Source organism: Azolla caroliniana, unplaced genomic scaffold (assembly GCF_043228905.1).
Source record: "Azolla caroliniana isolate FFs.n. ecotype wild unplaced genomic scaffold, voAzoCaro1.0.p SCAF_4, whole genome shotgun sequence".
Taxonomy (NCBI): Eukaryota; Viridiplantae; Streptophyta; class Polypodiopsida; order Salviniales; family Salviniaceae; genus Azolla; species Azolla caroliniana.
The window spans coordinates 15,372,488-15,388,371 of NW_028230439.1; the positions used below are offsets into that span (position 1 = coordinate 15,372,488).

A 15,884-nucleotide genomic window follows, 5' to 3' on the forward strand; every position below is an offset into this window, starting at 1 on the left:
TCAATACCACTATTAGGGCCCCTAAAATGTAAATGAAGTGTAAAGTGACTACATACCCTAAACCAAATGTCGAAACCCAAAAAAAGAAAGAAGTTGAAGAAGAAGAAAACCAAAAAGAAAGAAGAAGATTGGAACTCGACACCTATAGGCTATCATATCCTAAGAATAACGAATAGACCCTTCACTTTAACTTATTAATATGCTATTTTATTACTTCAAGATTTGTGAACTTTTTGATATCAAGCTTTGAGCGAGCTCTTGGTGGTAGAGGTTGTGAGAGAGCCGGGCTCGTGGTGGCAAAGTCAGGCGACATATGTTGTCAACGTTTTATCCACATCGGACGGTGCAAATCGCACGCGCCCCTCGCCTGCCTACATGCTTTGCACCACCGTCCATGCCCGCGAATCGTGATTCCCTCGTTTGCCCTCTTTAGTGTTTGGTAGTATGTATGTATGTATGTATGTATGTATGTATGTATGTATGTAGTTAGACAGGAGCACATAAGCCCCAAGCTAAGCTAAGTAAGTGTCGACATACATACATACATATGTACATATATATACATACATTATTTTACATGTATGTATATGTATATGTATATGTATATGTATGTATACTGTTATACATATATTTCTAATAGGCTTTGGAGGACGACAATCGATCGGTGTTTTCCGTGGACGATTGATTCATAGTCAGTCTAATGATTAATCACTAACTCTACTCTCTGTCCTTCCTTCCCTTCCTTCCTTCCTTCCTGCAGAGTGAGTGAGTGAGTGAGTGTCTCGGGTTCCGATTCAGAGAGAGAGCTCCTCGCCATCCAGAGAAGCATATCCATTCCATTCCATTCCATTCAATTCCATGGCTCGCAAGCCTCGCAAGCGCTCCCTTTCTGCTCGTCTCCAAAGACAAGAAAACCATCTTCATCATCATCATCATCATCATCAGCATGTCTTCTCCATCGTCTGCACAGGAGAAGGCAATGGCAAGGATCAAGCCAAAGACGAATACGAATACGAAGCAATCGAAGAAGAGATAAGAAATGGAAAGCAGGAGGAGTTAGAGAAGGAAGACGGGGAAGAGGAGGATAACGAAAAGAAGAATTCTCTTGAAAGACCTGTTCGTGTGTATGCTGATGGAATCTACGATCTCTTTCACTTCGGCCACGCTAGTTCTCTTGAACAGGCCAAGAAACTGTGAGTTTTACCCTGATTTTCTCCTCCTCCTCCTCCTCCTTCGCTTCTCTTTTTCTGTTTTCCCTCTTCTCTTATTTATTTTTCAGACTTGAATCTTAGGCTGGTTGCTGATACATACTTCTTTTTAGAATTTTCTTTTTTGGGTTTTTTTTAAAACTTCCTACAGAGGGTTCCCTTAGGTGTATTCTCTTTCTTTTTGTGAATTTGATATCACATGTATTTTTTTCGAGTTCCTTCCAATCATATGCTCGAATTTTAATTTTTGGCTGTGACGTGTATTTTTCTTCCTTGAATATGTTAGCTTTCCATCAATTTTTCTGAACTTTCTTTCTTTTGCAGTTCAATTCTGGTTTGTTTGTTTTCCCTCAAACTGCTAAATTCTCTTCGATTTTTATTTTTATTTTTACCTTCTTTTATTTAAAAATTAATTTAGTTGTGGTTTGGTTAGAAATTGTTTTTCTTTGCCTTTTGTGCACAGCTTGAATTTTGGTCTGGTTATGAGGTGTTTTGATTCCCCAAAACATCTTAGTTTTGTCTCCTTCAAATTGTTTGTTTCTGTTGCTCATTTAAGACTATTCTTCCATAGTTTGAATTCAATTTTGTTACTTAGATGTGTTTCTTCCAGTGCCTTTTTGGGCTTCTTTCCCTCACAACTGAATGGTTTTGGTTATTTACAGATAGGTCTATTTTGTTTCTGAAAGTGTTGATCTCTCTTAGCCTCTTCCATTTTATTTGGGAATGTGGTCATTATGAGGCGCTTCCTTTCCTGAAATTGGTAGATTTTGTGGCGTTTTTGAGATCAGTTTTGCAGAGTTAAGCTTGGTTTGGTTATGAGGATCCATCTGTGGTGCATTAATGTATCCATTAGCTGTTTTATTATGGTCTGAATACATTCATATTAACTTTTACAGGTTCCCCAACACATTCCTTTTAGTTGGTTGCTGTAGTGATGCCATAACCCACAAGTACAAGGGCAAGACTGTGATGAATGAGACAGAGCGATATGAATCTTTACGACATTGCAAGTGAGTCAGAGTTATCTTTATTTTCATGCAAAACTTTTGTTCGATCATATTCTTTGATAAAATATGCGTAGATTTGATAAAATTTCATATAAGAAAAGATATTCATGCGTAGATTTGAAGAAATTTCATATAAGAAAGATATGTGTAGATTTGATGATATTGCATATAGAAAAGATGAACTTTTAATCCTTCTATTTACTCTCACAAGAACCTTGCGAATTGGAGAAAGATTGGCAGGAGCTCTTCTTGAATGAGATCAGATATAAATGAGAAACATGATATTTATGCGCTCAGCTGTATAGTCGCATTTTATCAATCTTAGGATTCATAAGAGCTTCTTCGAACTTTATGAGCTACATAATGAATGAGCTTTGGTGCAACCTGCTGGGTGCTGACCTTTGTTTGCATATTTCAATCTTATATAACTCAGAAGGTGGTATTTCAGTGTGAGAGTACTTTAATCCTATATAACTTCGGAGGGCGATGATCATTGTGAGAGTACTTTAATCCTATATAACTTCGGAGGAATTTTTTCAGGATTTGCTAATCATAATAGGCCAAGTTTGCACTATCTGCCATGTGATGAGTCACAGATGCTGATTCCTGGGTGGATACAAAATTAGGAAACATTTAAGTGATCCAAAGGTTTAAGGGTGGAAAAAATATGGAGGTAGAGGAAGCACTTTTTAATCATGCTACATGGGGTTTGAACCCCACACCTAACAACAATCAGATAACCACATAAGCATCTATGATTTTTGATGATTGATCTATTTGTTGGCTTAGAAGTCTTCTAATTGCATTCTTGTTTGTTGACTCAGAACTGACACTAAATTTGTTTTTTGATTCAAAACGCTGATTTTGAATATTCCCCTAAAAACTTTTCTTATTTGTGAGCTTCTTGCATGATTGGAGGTAGAAATAGATATGTAGTTTTGCAAGTAGAAAAGTTCGCCTTAGGCTACCATCAAATCAAATTCAATGCCCTTGCATGAGCAAAGTTAGCTGGATCCAAATAAAGAGGTTTAGATTTTGTAAACACATATTTCTATAACATTCCAAATATTCCAATGAGCAGGATTATGTACAAAGCAGACCAACTTTAAGCACCTTAAGTAGTTCCATGGGGCCAACTAAGTTCCATATTTAACTTTTATCTTTCAAAATATGATGTTTGATAGTCATAAAGCACTAGTTCCATTCATTTCTTGTTTTTTATTTGTTTAATGGCAGTTAATAAGACACTTTTAACTTTTGATATCAGATATCCACTTCCTTTTGTGTAGTAATAAATTGTTGAATAGACCGAACTGTTGTCATTGATCAGGTCCAGCTGTTAAAGTCTGCCAGCTTGTTAGCTTATGTTAATATCTTCAGAATATAAACTGCCAGATATGAGTTTCTAATCCATATATGTAGTTTAAAATGATCAATCTTAACATTCCTATATTGTGTCTATTTGAACTCAAATAAAGCTTGTAAGGTTGGTATATATCATTTTGGCATATTACTGAGGTTTCACAGCCTTCCATCTGTGCCTTTTACCAATGTTTTCAACAAATGCATACTTGGTGAAAGTATATTAACTGAAATGTTCTAGTTGTATCATTAAAACATAAAGTCGTAGCAATGTAATTTTCAGTGTATTTTGCATTGATTATTTTTCAAATTAATAAACTTATAGATCCTTTGTTTACTGTGTCTCAACAGATGGGTGGATGAAGTGATTCCAGATGCTCCGTGGGCGATAACACAAGAATTTTTGGACAAATATCAGATTGATTTCGTAGCACACGATTCCTTGCCGTGAGTGTCAGTTCTGTATAAGCTAATTTGGCTGTTTTTTAGATCTCTTATGTTAACTTAGCCCTGCCCAGTTTTGAATCTATAATATTGCCTTTATTCTTGGATTAATACACAAGAATTATTACCAAACTTGAAACTGATTTCCAATGGATGGTGTCACAAGTCTGTCTCTGTAAACCAAACAAGCTGGGTTGTGCATTGTTTATATTATTATTTTTATTCCAAGGGTGCACATGGAAAATCAGGTATTTGAATGTTTTCTAGAAAGGGTCAAGGTTGATGTAGATCTGAAGTAATCATTTCTTGTTTGGTCTAGATCCACCATCTTGTTCAATGATGCTATGGAGAATAATGTTTCATGTGTATCAACCTTGAACTTCTAGGAGTTGATGGCTGCTCATTTCCTGTTCTTTTGATACTGTCGTGTTGATTAAACAGTTCTAGGGTGATCTTTTTAAAACTGTAATTCTTCTTGCAACGTTCAGATATGCCGATGCTAGTGGTGCTGGAAAAGATGTTTACGAATTTGTAAGTTCAGGATTAGAATTTAATTAATTTTGCAGTTGGGTTTTATTTCAAAGAAAATTTCTAATGAATAGATGACAGGTTAAGTCTGTTGGTAAATTTAAAGAGACAAAGAGAACTGATGGGATCTCAACTTCTGATATAATTATGCGCATCGTGAAAGACTACAATGAATACGTAACTCGAAATCTAGCTCGGGGCTACTCTAGAAAAGATCTGGGTGTGAGTTATGTTAAGGTAAGTTGTATTTGCTTGATATAATGCTTTATGGTAAAAAGCTCACAAAAAATTGAGGAACACACATTACCTATCATTATTTACTTCGCCTCCCTATATGTAGAATCTAGATGGTTATTTTAGCATCCTCATTAGTCGTTCCTTGATTAGCTGAACTTGTGTTTCTTCAGGAGAAACAGCTACGAGTGAACATGGGCATCACAAAACTACGGCAGAAAGTTAAAGAACACCAAGCGATAGTAGGACAAAAGGTATGCCACACTTTTTCTTTTCTTTTCAAAGTTGAATATTGTACTTTTACCTTGGTTGATTAGTGAGCAAGTTCACGTGACATATCTGCATTAAGAAATGTATATATTAATAAAATTTTTCCCATATGCATCACTCAAATCAAATATGAATGGAAGGAAGAAACCAAAATGCTTGAGTTTTGATTATTTTCCTAACACCCATGGTCAATAGAAAAAGAGCATGATTCCTTAAATGGAACATATAATTGAGGAAAAAGGAAGAAATGCTATAGTTCATTAGATGGCACATATAATTGCTCTTTTGAGGGCTGATCAGGGTCATAGGTGTAGAAAAATCAGTAGATTAGGAAAAACGAGTTCGTGATTACAAAGATGTAGAATGGTTTATATAACCAATATGTACAGGTAGATGGAAACCAACAATCACCTAATTAGGTTCACATTATTCTAACTATGTTCACAGCAAAGCTTTCATAGGATACACATTAAGTGTAACAAACCCCTCTAAAGTTAAAAGGTATGAACTTGAATATCATCACTGTTCAGGTGTTGGAAGAATGCCTGATTCCGTGTGAAAATATTCAATCTTTTCTCTGGATAGAGCCTTTGTAAAATGTCTGCACCATTTTCAAGATTTGGTACATAGACCAACTTTATCTCTTTAACATGGAATTGCTCCTGTAATGATAATGCACCTCAATGTGTTTTGTACGTGCATGGAAGACAGAATTCCTTGCAATAGCCAAGGCACTTTGACTATCTGTAAATATACTAGTAGGAGATGGTTGCTAAAGTGACAAATCAGACAATAATCTCCTGAGCCAGACACACTCTACTGTAACACTGAATGCTGCTCTATATTTGGTTTCATAACTTGATGATGCCACTTTTGGTTGCTTCTTGCTGAGCTAGGAGACAGAATAATTGTGGATCATGAAACAATTGCCACTGTTTGAGGCATGAGTGTTGTTGTTTTGCCGACAGCCGACAGACAGAATAGGGCAAACGTTTTACTATTCAGATCGTTCTCTCAAGATGATTGTGGTTGGGGAGATGGGATGTGTCGACACTCACTCAGAACCTAATCACTTAGAACTCGAACATACGATCCTGATCGATTGCTAGTATAACATAATTGATGTAGCAGAGAATAAGTTTGAACATTCAACACAGTAAATAGATAGATAGAGAATAACATAATAGTCAACACAAGAATACTCCAACTACCAAAAATTATATTAAAACCAAAACAGAACGATAATGTTACAATGCTCTCGGTCCCTTTTTATAGGCGATCTAAGAGTTTTTTCCAAGATCATACACTTGCATGTTCGACAAGAACCTACAGTTATACAAAACTGTCCCATTTCTTAAATTACTATATTTTTGTACTCGGCAAAAATTACATTTAAAATCTGTCTTTTCATACTGTTGACTCCGACTCCGACTCCGCTATATTGACATAGGGAAAAGTTGTGGACAATAGTACAGCCACACAAGCTCATCCACAAAGAACAATCACAACTTTCTTTATCCCCATCACTCCTACTAATGCTACAAGTCAATCAAGGGATACACAAATGGCCTCTTGACAAGGACATAACAAAGGGGTTACAATAGTACAACCACACATGCTCATCCACAAAGAACAATTACAACTTTATTTTGCCCCATCACTCCGACTAATGCTACAAGTCAATCAAAGGATACACAAATGGCCTCCTAACCAGGACATAGCAAAGGGGTTACAATAGATTAGGCAATAACAATTTGTCGTGTATGTAGGCCCTGACCCCATGGATCATGACCGCAACATACTTGTCATCGACAAAGAAAGGCCATTATGTCCTGCCATCATAGGTGCTTCCGTCGCTTTGGAGACCTTTTCATTCTAGATCGACCTATGCTAGAGATCTTTCAAAGACAAAAGTTATCATATATCTAACTTGAAAATCTCACATGTGCCAAAAACCAAATTCTTTCATTTATTTTTATCTTGTTTACTTTTATATTTAGTGAGTAATATTTATTTTATTTTGATTTGTTCTCAAAGATGAGAAAACACTTAAGATATAATCTCCTATTTGGTCTTATAGGCCATTTTGGTCTCCTAAATGATGTTAATATATCGTTCTTTCTTTCTTTCATCATGGGAAGTTGCGGCATCATTGGTTTTAGAAGGAATGCTATTAGTATCTCGTCCTTGTTGGCCTTTGAACTTAGAAGAGGTAACAAAATCTTGATCACCGCTATTAAGAGCATCCCTTTTTGGTCGAGATTGAGATTCCTATAAGAGAAGGGGGATTAGCTCATTAAAGTTGAAGCTCTCTTCAACTCTTGTAAGAAGCCTTATGTAGTGCCAAAGCCTTTATATGAATCCGGAAAAGTTGTAAGAACTTTAGAAACTAATTGGTTATTTGAAATCACTTCATCAATGTTGAGTAATTGTTCCTTACAGACTTTGATCATTATCAAGAATGCATCCATGGAATCACCTTCTTGTATCTTGTCTCTTGAAGTTGCCGCTTGAGCATAGCAACTCTTGCTCTGTTCCTTTTAGCGTATAGATTCTTTAACACATCCCAAGCACTGTTATCCGTGGGACAGTAGGAACAAAGTATGAAAAGAACCGCGAAGGACAAAGTGTGAAAGGGATGCGTAGGACGAATGTGAAAAGACCAAAAGGAGCCAAACACTAGCAGCCGAAGGTAGAAGCCGATTGTCAGGAGGGAGTAGTTGGAACACACTGAGCTAGGAGGTAGCTATATAATCGAGAAGGAGCGAACACAGAAGGGGATTAAAATAGGAGGAAGCAGAGAAGATATTGAATAAGAATCCCCAAGAGCAGACTAAGCCTAGATCTGGATTAGAATAGAGTGAGTGAGTGTTACCGATTTTACTTGGTACTGTACTGTGTTGTAGTGTATGCAAGTATAATCGCATACATATATATTTTGTGGCCATAACGGTGCCCACCCGAGGCACATGCACTCGGCTACCGTCCCAACGTGCCGCCCAAGCAGAAGGCACTTCTGACTCAACCCTCACAGAGCAATCACCTTCAAATTGGTACCAACCCGTCTACTATGCCAACCAACGTCTCTCAGTTGCCGAAAGAAATTATTCGACCATGGAGAGAGAAGCGCTCGACATGATCTACAACATTACCAAGTTTCAGCTCTACTTTCTCGACCGAAAATTCACATTCCATGTCGATTACTCGGCCCTGTTATACTTGGTAACAAAACAATCGCTGACTGGAAGGTTGGCTAGATGGATGTGTAGGGATTTAGTCCCTTCTATTGATGAGAAAGATTGACTATGTAATTGACAATATCGTGGAAAGACATAAACACAACAAATGCATAGAATACACAATTTTACGTGGAAACCCTAAACGAGAAAAAAAATCACGGGAGAACAGATCTTCACTATACAGTGGATATAAAAGACGATGAGATTACAACACTCTCGCGTCGTAGAGTGTAATAGCCTCACAGGGCTCTTGATGTCTAAGCTCACACAGTTATGGCATCGCTCACTCACACTCACACACTCTCTCTCTACCCCCTGTATACAGAAATGGGATACATACCAAGATATAACAAAGGGGTTACGATTGATCGGGCAATGGCAATTTGCCGTGCATGTAGGCCCCGGCCCCATGGACCACGACCTCGACACCCTTGTCATCGACAAATAAAAGCCATTATCTCCCGCCATCGTAGGTGCTTCCCTCGCTTCGGAGACATTTCCATTCTGGATCGACCTATAATAGAGATCTTTCGGAGACAAAAGCTACAATATACCTAACTTGAGAATCTCGCATGTGCCAAAACCTAGATTCTCTCGTCTCTTTTCTTTTCATCTTATTTACTTTTATATTTACTGTGTAATATTTACTTTATTTTGATTTGTTCTCAAAGACGAGAAAACATTTAAGATGTAATCTCTTATTCGGTCTTATAGGCCATTTTGGCCTCTTAAAAGACGTTAATATATCTTTCTTACTTTCTTTCTACACTATCGCGCTCTACACTATTCTGTTCTACACATCACTCTCTTTGCCCTAAGTGTATTTATACTTATACACTGTATGGGCTATTTACAAATGTAGCCACTACTACTGTCATTACTATTATAGCGATAATAGTTAATCAGCTGACGGGGTTCGACTAGTCGACACCAGTGTCAACTGTCCAGTCGGCCTTATCTTCGACCATCTGGTCAGCCTGACTAGTCAGTCGTGTCTTTGACTTGGACTCTCCCACTGTCGACTCTCTATGTCTTCGACTGTCGGCTCTCGGCACGACCAGTCAGCTGCACCATAGGAGGGACATATTCCTAACAAACTCCCCCTTCATTCCTATGGGTGGAGTCGGTTAGTCCTGTCCTTTGTTGATAAACTTTGAGTTTGTCCATCGGTAGGTTCTTTGTCAGCATGTTGGAGATTCGTCTTTCTCCTCTTTCGGGAGAGTCGTCAGTATGGATCTTTACAAGGGTAAACTCTTCTTCTTCAACCTTCTCCTGCAACCAGTGATACCTCCTATGTGTATGTTTGGTCCGGGAGTGATACGCAACATTCTGTGAGAAAAGATGTTAATAGCAGCAGCGGAAGAGTTAGAACAAAATAGACACAACTAAGCTGTGAGAAGGCTGCTAGACAGCATTAGAAAAAATGGTTGCAAAGAGTAGAGACACAGTCAAAGAGTTGTACGTGTTTGTAAGTAGTAACAGAAAATAATCTGATTACAAAAGAGACTGGTATAAGCCTATTTATACAAAATTGGCAATGGTTGTTTGGTAGTTAAGAGACTCTTGTACTACCAAACGGGTACAATAAACTAGGAATAAAAAGGGAATATCTTGGAAAAAGCGGAAGAGGGAAAAAGGCTTTTAAAGTGTTGCAGATTCTAGAAAGAGAAGGCATTTAAAGAGTAGCAGATTCTAGAGAGACAAGAATCTAGGAAGAGAGAGAATGTAGTACAGAAAGAAAGAAAGAAGGATATATTAACGTCTTCTAAGGCCAAAATTGGCTCGGTTATGGTTAACACTTTGTAGCTTATTCTCTCTATGTTGTTTTAGCTGTAAGATATACCTACCTAGTCTCTTTACATCCGGGGTATCTAATAGTTTGGAGAGGGTGGGAGAGGGTCCTAATATGTCTTGGTATTCTACCCTTATCTCGGCATAGGTTGGACACTTGCATGTTAAGTGATACTCATCCTCTATCTCTATGTGACATAATCTACATAGCCTTTCCTCTCTAGGGACTCTATTAGCCCGACCATTCTCAATCTCAACTTGGTGAGATGATATCCTAAGTTGTCCAATGGCCACCCTTAGTGTATTTGATAAGAAGGTATCTAGATATCTTGGTCGTGTTATAAAACCTAACTTAGAGAAGTGTAAGAAGTGTTCCTTATGGTACAACATTGTAGATGGGAGTGGCTCTCGTGGAGTGATCCATTTATATCGAGTGTAAATTTGCCATATTTCTTGGTGTATCACTTTATTACGGTCTTCATGAGAGATTAGAGTTTGATTAGTCCCATGGTTGTACTTAAGGGTAGGTAGGTTATTAATGTCTATGTCGTTTGCAAGTAACCAACTCACCACAGTGCCATACCAAGAGCTAGTGTCTCCAGACGCATGTAGGGATCGGGATGCCTCAAAGGCTTGACAGGATTCCTATCTTGTGGTTGGCTATGTATCCGATGAATAAAAACTACAACTTGAAAAAGTGTTTCTACTAACATCGGGGGCAAACTGAACTCTCCTCTAATAATGTCATGTGGTACTATCGATTTGCTTTGGTTTTTAAAGATTGCTTAAAGTGTGCAGCACTTCATTAGAGCTTGTTTGGGGTGGACTCAAGTTTAGATCTTATTTGTATGTCTAAACCTAAGTAGTGATATAGTTTTAGGGGAATAGAAAAGCGAGGGCGAGGGCGTGGGTGGGGGGGGCTAGGGGAGTGTAGCTTGTTTAAGATATCAAAAGTATTTAAACCTAATCAAAGTTTTTAGAACATATTAAAGATCATTGGGATAACTTAAGTTATTAAACACCAATAGAGTATTATTAAAACACCAATATAGAGTATTATTAAAACGGGACCATACGTTTAGATGAAAGGGAGTTGTTTAAACACACGCTTAAACAAACACTTAAAAGAAAGATTATTATTAAAAAAAGAGAGATTGAAATTAAAAAATGATTATGGTTAAGAAGGGATTATGATGAAGGGGGAAGGGGTTGCTTAAACAAAGTACTTAAACGAATGTTTAAACAAATACTTAGATAAGAAAACACTTGAGCAAACACTTAAAGCAAGGTTATGATTAAAAGAGAAGGGAGGGATTATGATTAAAGAAAAGGGGTCATGGCGAAGAAGAGGATGATTATGATTAAGAGAGGAGAATACTTAAACAAATGTTGAAACAAAAAGTTAGACCAAAAAATGATTGAACAAGTACTTAAAAAAAGGGGTTAAACAAGTACTTAATAAAAAATGATTATTAAACAAGGTTGGTTGGGAGATAGGGACTCATACCACTCCTGGGCCCTTGAGTAGAAAGTTGCCACCAACAAGGGAAGTTTCACTATGTCCTTCACCTTCCTGATTGAAACCGCGTGATGCTTGAAGGATGCCAAAAAAGCTCTTGCATCCTGAACGCCATCACCTGCGAAGGCAAATTGAAAAGCCATATCCACATAATACTACGACACAATCAATCTTCCCAAGATGCGAAAAAGATCGGCCCTCCCTGGAGCGCCAAAAATGATAGAGAGATGATAGAAAGACGAGAGAAGGAAGATATATAGATCCAAAACCACAAAGATCTATTGATAATGAATAATCAGGATGGAAGGAAGAGAGAAAGAAGATACATAAATCCAAGTCTACAAAGATATATGGATAACAACACAACCACACTACATGAATAGGCAAGAAAAACACCACAAGAAGTAGACTCCGCCCTCACTACCTTACTCTTCTTCCTTTATATAAAAGTCTTCTCAACTAGATAACTTTCCCTTGCTTTCTTTTTTACGCTTTTTTACGCTTTTTTACGCTTTTTTACAAATAGCTCTCTTCATAAGCTTTCTAACCCATATTTGAACAGGATGTTTGACTTCCAAATGAATGAGTTATTAGCGTTCGTTGTAGACAGTGTTTTGGTGGCCCGCTTTTTTTTTTCTTTTACTTTTCTCCAACTTTCTTGCTTTTAGTTTGACTTATCCTCCAAACCTTAGCTCGTGTTCTTGGCCTCCGGATGTGAATGCTCCATACCTTATATTTTTGTAGTGTCCAATACCTTGAATTCTAAAATCACTTTCACACCTCTTTTCCATGCTGTTTTACTCTCTTGTCCTAGAAACAAGCGATACAAATGATTTTCAAATTTAGCCAAATACAATCTCTTCTTCTTCCTCACGAGGCGTTGGAAGGTTGCTCTCGCTTGGTTGTGTGTATAAATGCCCCGAGTTACATCACGCTGCAAGCATCTCCTTGTATCACGGCATTCCTCATCATACCAACTATTTTGTATTACTGTACCGAGTTTGGGGGGATTGGCCGTTGTGTGAGGGAAGGCATTTGTGGCTGCTTTATGCAATGATTTGGATAAACCTTGGGTAAGTTCTTCAAGGGGCGCGAAAGGATCCAAATCTAGCATGCCATTGTATACACCGCAACTATACACATCAATTGTCTCGTGAGTGAATAGATACGTAGCCAGCCCACTCTCCTTAGCATATACATCCTTTGTGCATCCATCCTTTACCTCAAATCGTAGATATGCATGATCAGCTGCCAAGCGAATAGGTCTTCCTGATATAGTGAACACTTTTATTTCAGGTATAAGAGATGGAGATCCCATTAGATAATCGACTGTGCTTGCACCCCCTTTTGGGTTCCAACATGTCAAAGCATCTGATCCAGGCCATTGTGACAAGCCATTATATAGAAGGAAAAAGATAAATAGAAATATCTTTTTTGTATGCCTATTAGGAAGAATACGGCATCTTCTTAGAAGTAAATGTTTTATTCTATTAGGAAGAATGGGATAGAAGAAGTAATCTACCATTTGTGGAAAATACAGGGATCATCTTAGATTAACTCTTAGGCACAACAAGATCACATAGAAGACTAAGGAAAAAACAGTAGATAAAGAAAACGAGCTTGTGATTGCGAAGATGTAGAACAGTTTATATAACAAATATCTACGTGTAGCTGGAAACTGAATAGTCATCTAACTAGGTTCACACTATTCTAAATGTTCAGACCAAATCTTTCATAGGATACATATTAAGTGTAACAATATGGTAAAGAATGATAATAACTAAGGTCCTGAGGGTGATTTGGAATTTTTCCTGTCTACCTAAAAATTATTGGCTGGTTTAAGCAGTTGGGATTCTTTTGGGCAAGCATATAGCTAGAACTTACATAATTATGTAATCCACCTAATATAGCCGAACTTGGATACAAGAAATTAACAGGAATCATGTCTGCAGACATTTTTGATTGTAACATACAATTATTGTTCTTTGTTTATGCTGTCACTCTCACTCAAAATAGCAGTAGTACTCAGATTTCTTTCCTTGAAGCATATTAATGTGAGCTTGTATGTATGGCAGCTCAATACTGTTGCAAAGACTGCAGGCATGCATCATAGTGAATGGGTGGAGAATGCAGATCGTTGGGTTAGTGGTTCCCTTGAGAAATTTGAAGAAAAGTGCCATGTGATGGTAATGCTTTATCACTCTTCGTATATAGTTATTTTAAACGAAGACTGCTTCATAAATAACTGGATAACACTATAAATGAAAGAGCATAAAAATAAGTGGATGAAAAACAGTGGTTTTTCGTACTGGGGGATAGAGCATCCCCAGAATGGATACTTAATGTTTTAGTATGACCTATGTATCACGCAGTGAGATTTGAAAGCGCCTATTTCGTGAGTGTTGAGTGAAAGTTGTAGAGTAACAAAATTAAAATGTAACGTATCTACCTCGTATACATATTATATTGATCAGGTTACTATTTGAGAAATTTCATGTGTATTGATTTGTTGCTTTTATTTATCAAGATTAGGAATGCGTCTTTTGGTTTCATAATGCAGGAAAGTGCAATTAGGTTGAGGATCCAAAACGGGTTCATTAGGAAGCAGCAACAAAAGAGGCGTCCTTCTACAAAGTTACTTGGGAAATAGTGAAACAGCTATCTAAGGTTCTAAGCATTTGTAAGCATTGTTCTTTTTCTGAATGAACCTTCCTGTATTTTAATCATTTCATTGAGGTGTATTGAGCCACTTGATACCAGTCTTCCTTCAAGATAGGTCATCAGTTCTCACTGAAATTAACGTCCCTTTCTTGCAGTTCCAGATATTTGAATTGTAAGTACATATACCTTCCTAAAATAGGAAAAAGGAGTTGCAACACATTATTATTTTATTTTTTCATATTTCCACTGTATATTCATCTTCAATGTCTGTTGCATTATTAAATATTACGTTAACAAATCTCATAGGAAATTTGCCTAAAAGGAATTCACTAATTGCTTTTAATTTCAGTGTTTAGAATTTAACATAGTTTTGTGAGCCATTTTTTACTGTAACAAGAATCACTTGATTGACTGGTACCCTGGCCATATTATAATTTGTATACTTTCTATCCTAAACTAAGATGAATGGGTCCTAAGTATAGAGCACTTTTAGAGCTCTCCATGGAATGATGACTAAAATATACTTGAAAAGCATATTATCATGTATGAGACTAGAACTTTGAAGATAGCAGATTATTTCAACTGTTGGTAGTACAAGTTGCAAATGTCACTTGATCAAACATAAGTTTGAAGCTTGTAAATTGTTCTCTAATTGGATTATACTATTTCAAATTGTGACATGGATCTTTAACCACTCATCATCAAACCTAAGACATTTTGTTACTCTATATCGAACTAGATACTAACAAGTCACATAATCCCTCAGTGGTTGTCAGACCTTTAGTTTAGGGATCTTTAACTAATCATCAAACTGAAGACATTTTGCTACTCTATATTGGACCAGATACTAACCAGCAACATAATCCCTGAGTAGTTGTGAGACCTTTAGTTTAGGAGTGTTATCCCACAAGAGGGGTGAAAAACACATGGCCACATGCCCAGTGACGTGGTTTAGACTGCCAAATGATTTGGCCTATAAGTAAAAACATGGACAACACTACATCCAACAAGTTAAACAAATAAATGAAGACATCTTTGCTCAGTCAATTAAAAAAGAAAATGTGCTTTGATGAGACTCCACCTTTGGCCCAAATTCATAAAAGCAAGCAGTTATATGACAGCAGTTGTTGCTATACTAAAATCCCCTTATATTTCTCCAAATAAAATGAGTCAGAATGATAAGATGGTGCCTTCCCTTAGTGCTCTCCTAGATGTTAAAACCAATAAAAAAGCAAGGTACATACAAGTTAATGCTAAATACTTTAATTGAATTTGAAAACCAATAAAAAAGTGAGGTACAACTTAATGCTAAAGTAATAATGCTCCTTTTTTGGCAAAAAAAGAGTATTATACATGATTGGGAGAATGTTTCTGTGTACACAAAAAAGTGAAACACAAGTAGCCAAATGCATAGAAAGCGAATGAATACCTGATAAAAAAACTTGATTAAGAACCCAGTTAAGTTGAACAATAAATAAATATATAAAGAGGATGCCAATTAAAAATGACAAAGCACCTAGCAATTCATAGTCATAAATATTAAACTTGAAAATTAAGAATGCTAAGATACAGTTCTCCAAAGATACTAATTTTCCGTTCTTGATTGCAAGCTGATAGGAGA

General features: G+C 37.0%; 1 protein-coding gene across 1 annotated transcript; it reads left to right on the top strand.

Moving 5' to 3' along the window:
* The first annotated feature begins 843 nt into the window (after window positions 1–843).
* LOC147865131 (choline-phosphate cytidylyltransferase 2-like) lies at window positions 844–14,517 on the top strand. The gene is made up of 8 exons (XM_087317884.1): window positions 844–1,193; window positions 2,105–2,218; window positions 3,929–4,024; window positions 4,510–4,552; window positions 4,631–4,786; window positions 4,957–5,037; window positions 13,678–13,788; window positions 14,163–14,517. The coding sequence occupies exons 1-8, from the start codon at window positions 859–861 to the stop codon at window positions 14,250–14,252; spliced, it is 1,026 nt and encodes a 341-aa protein (XP_087174010.1). The 5' UTR covers window positions 844–858; the 3' UTR covers window positions 14,253–14,517.
* Window positions 14,518–15,884: the final 1,367 nt, after the last annotated feature.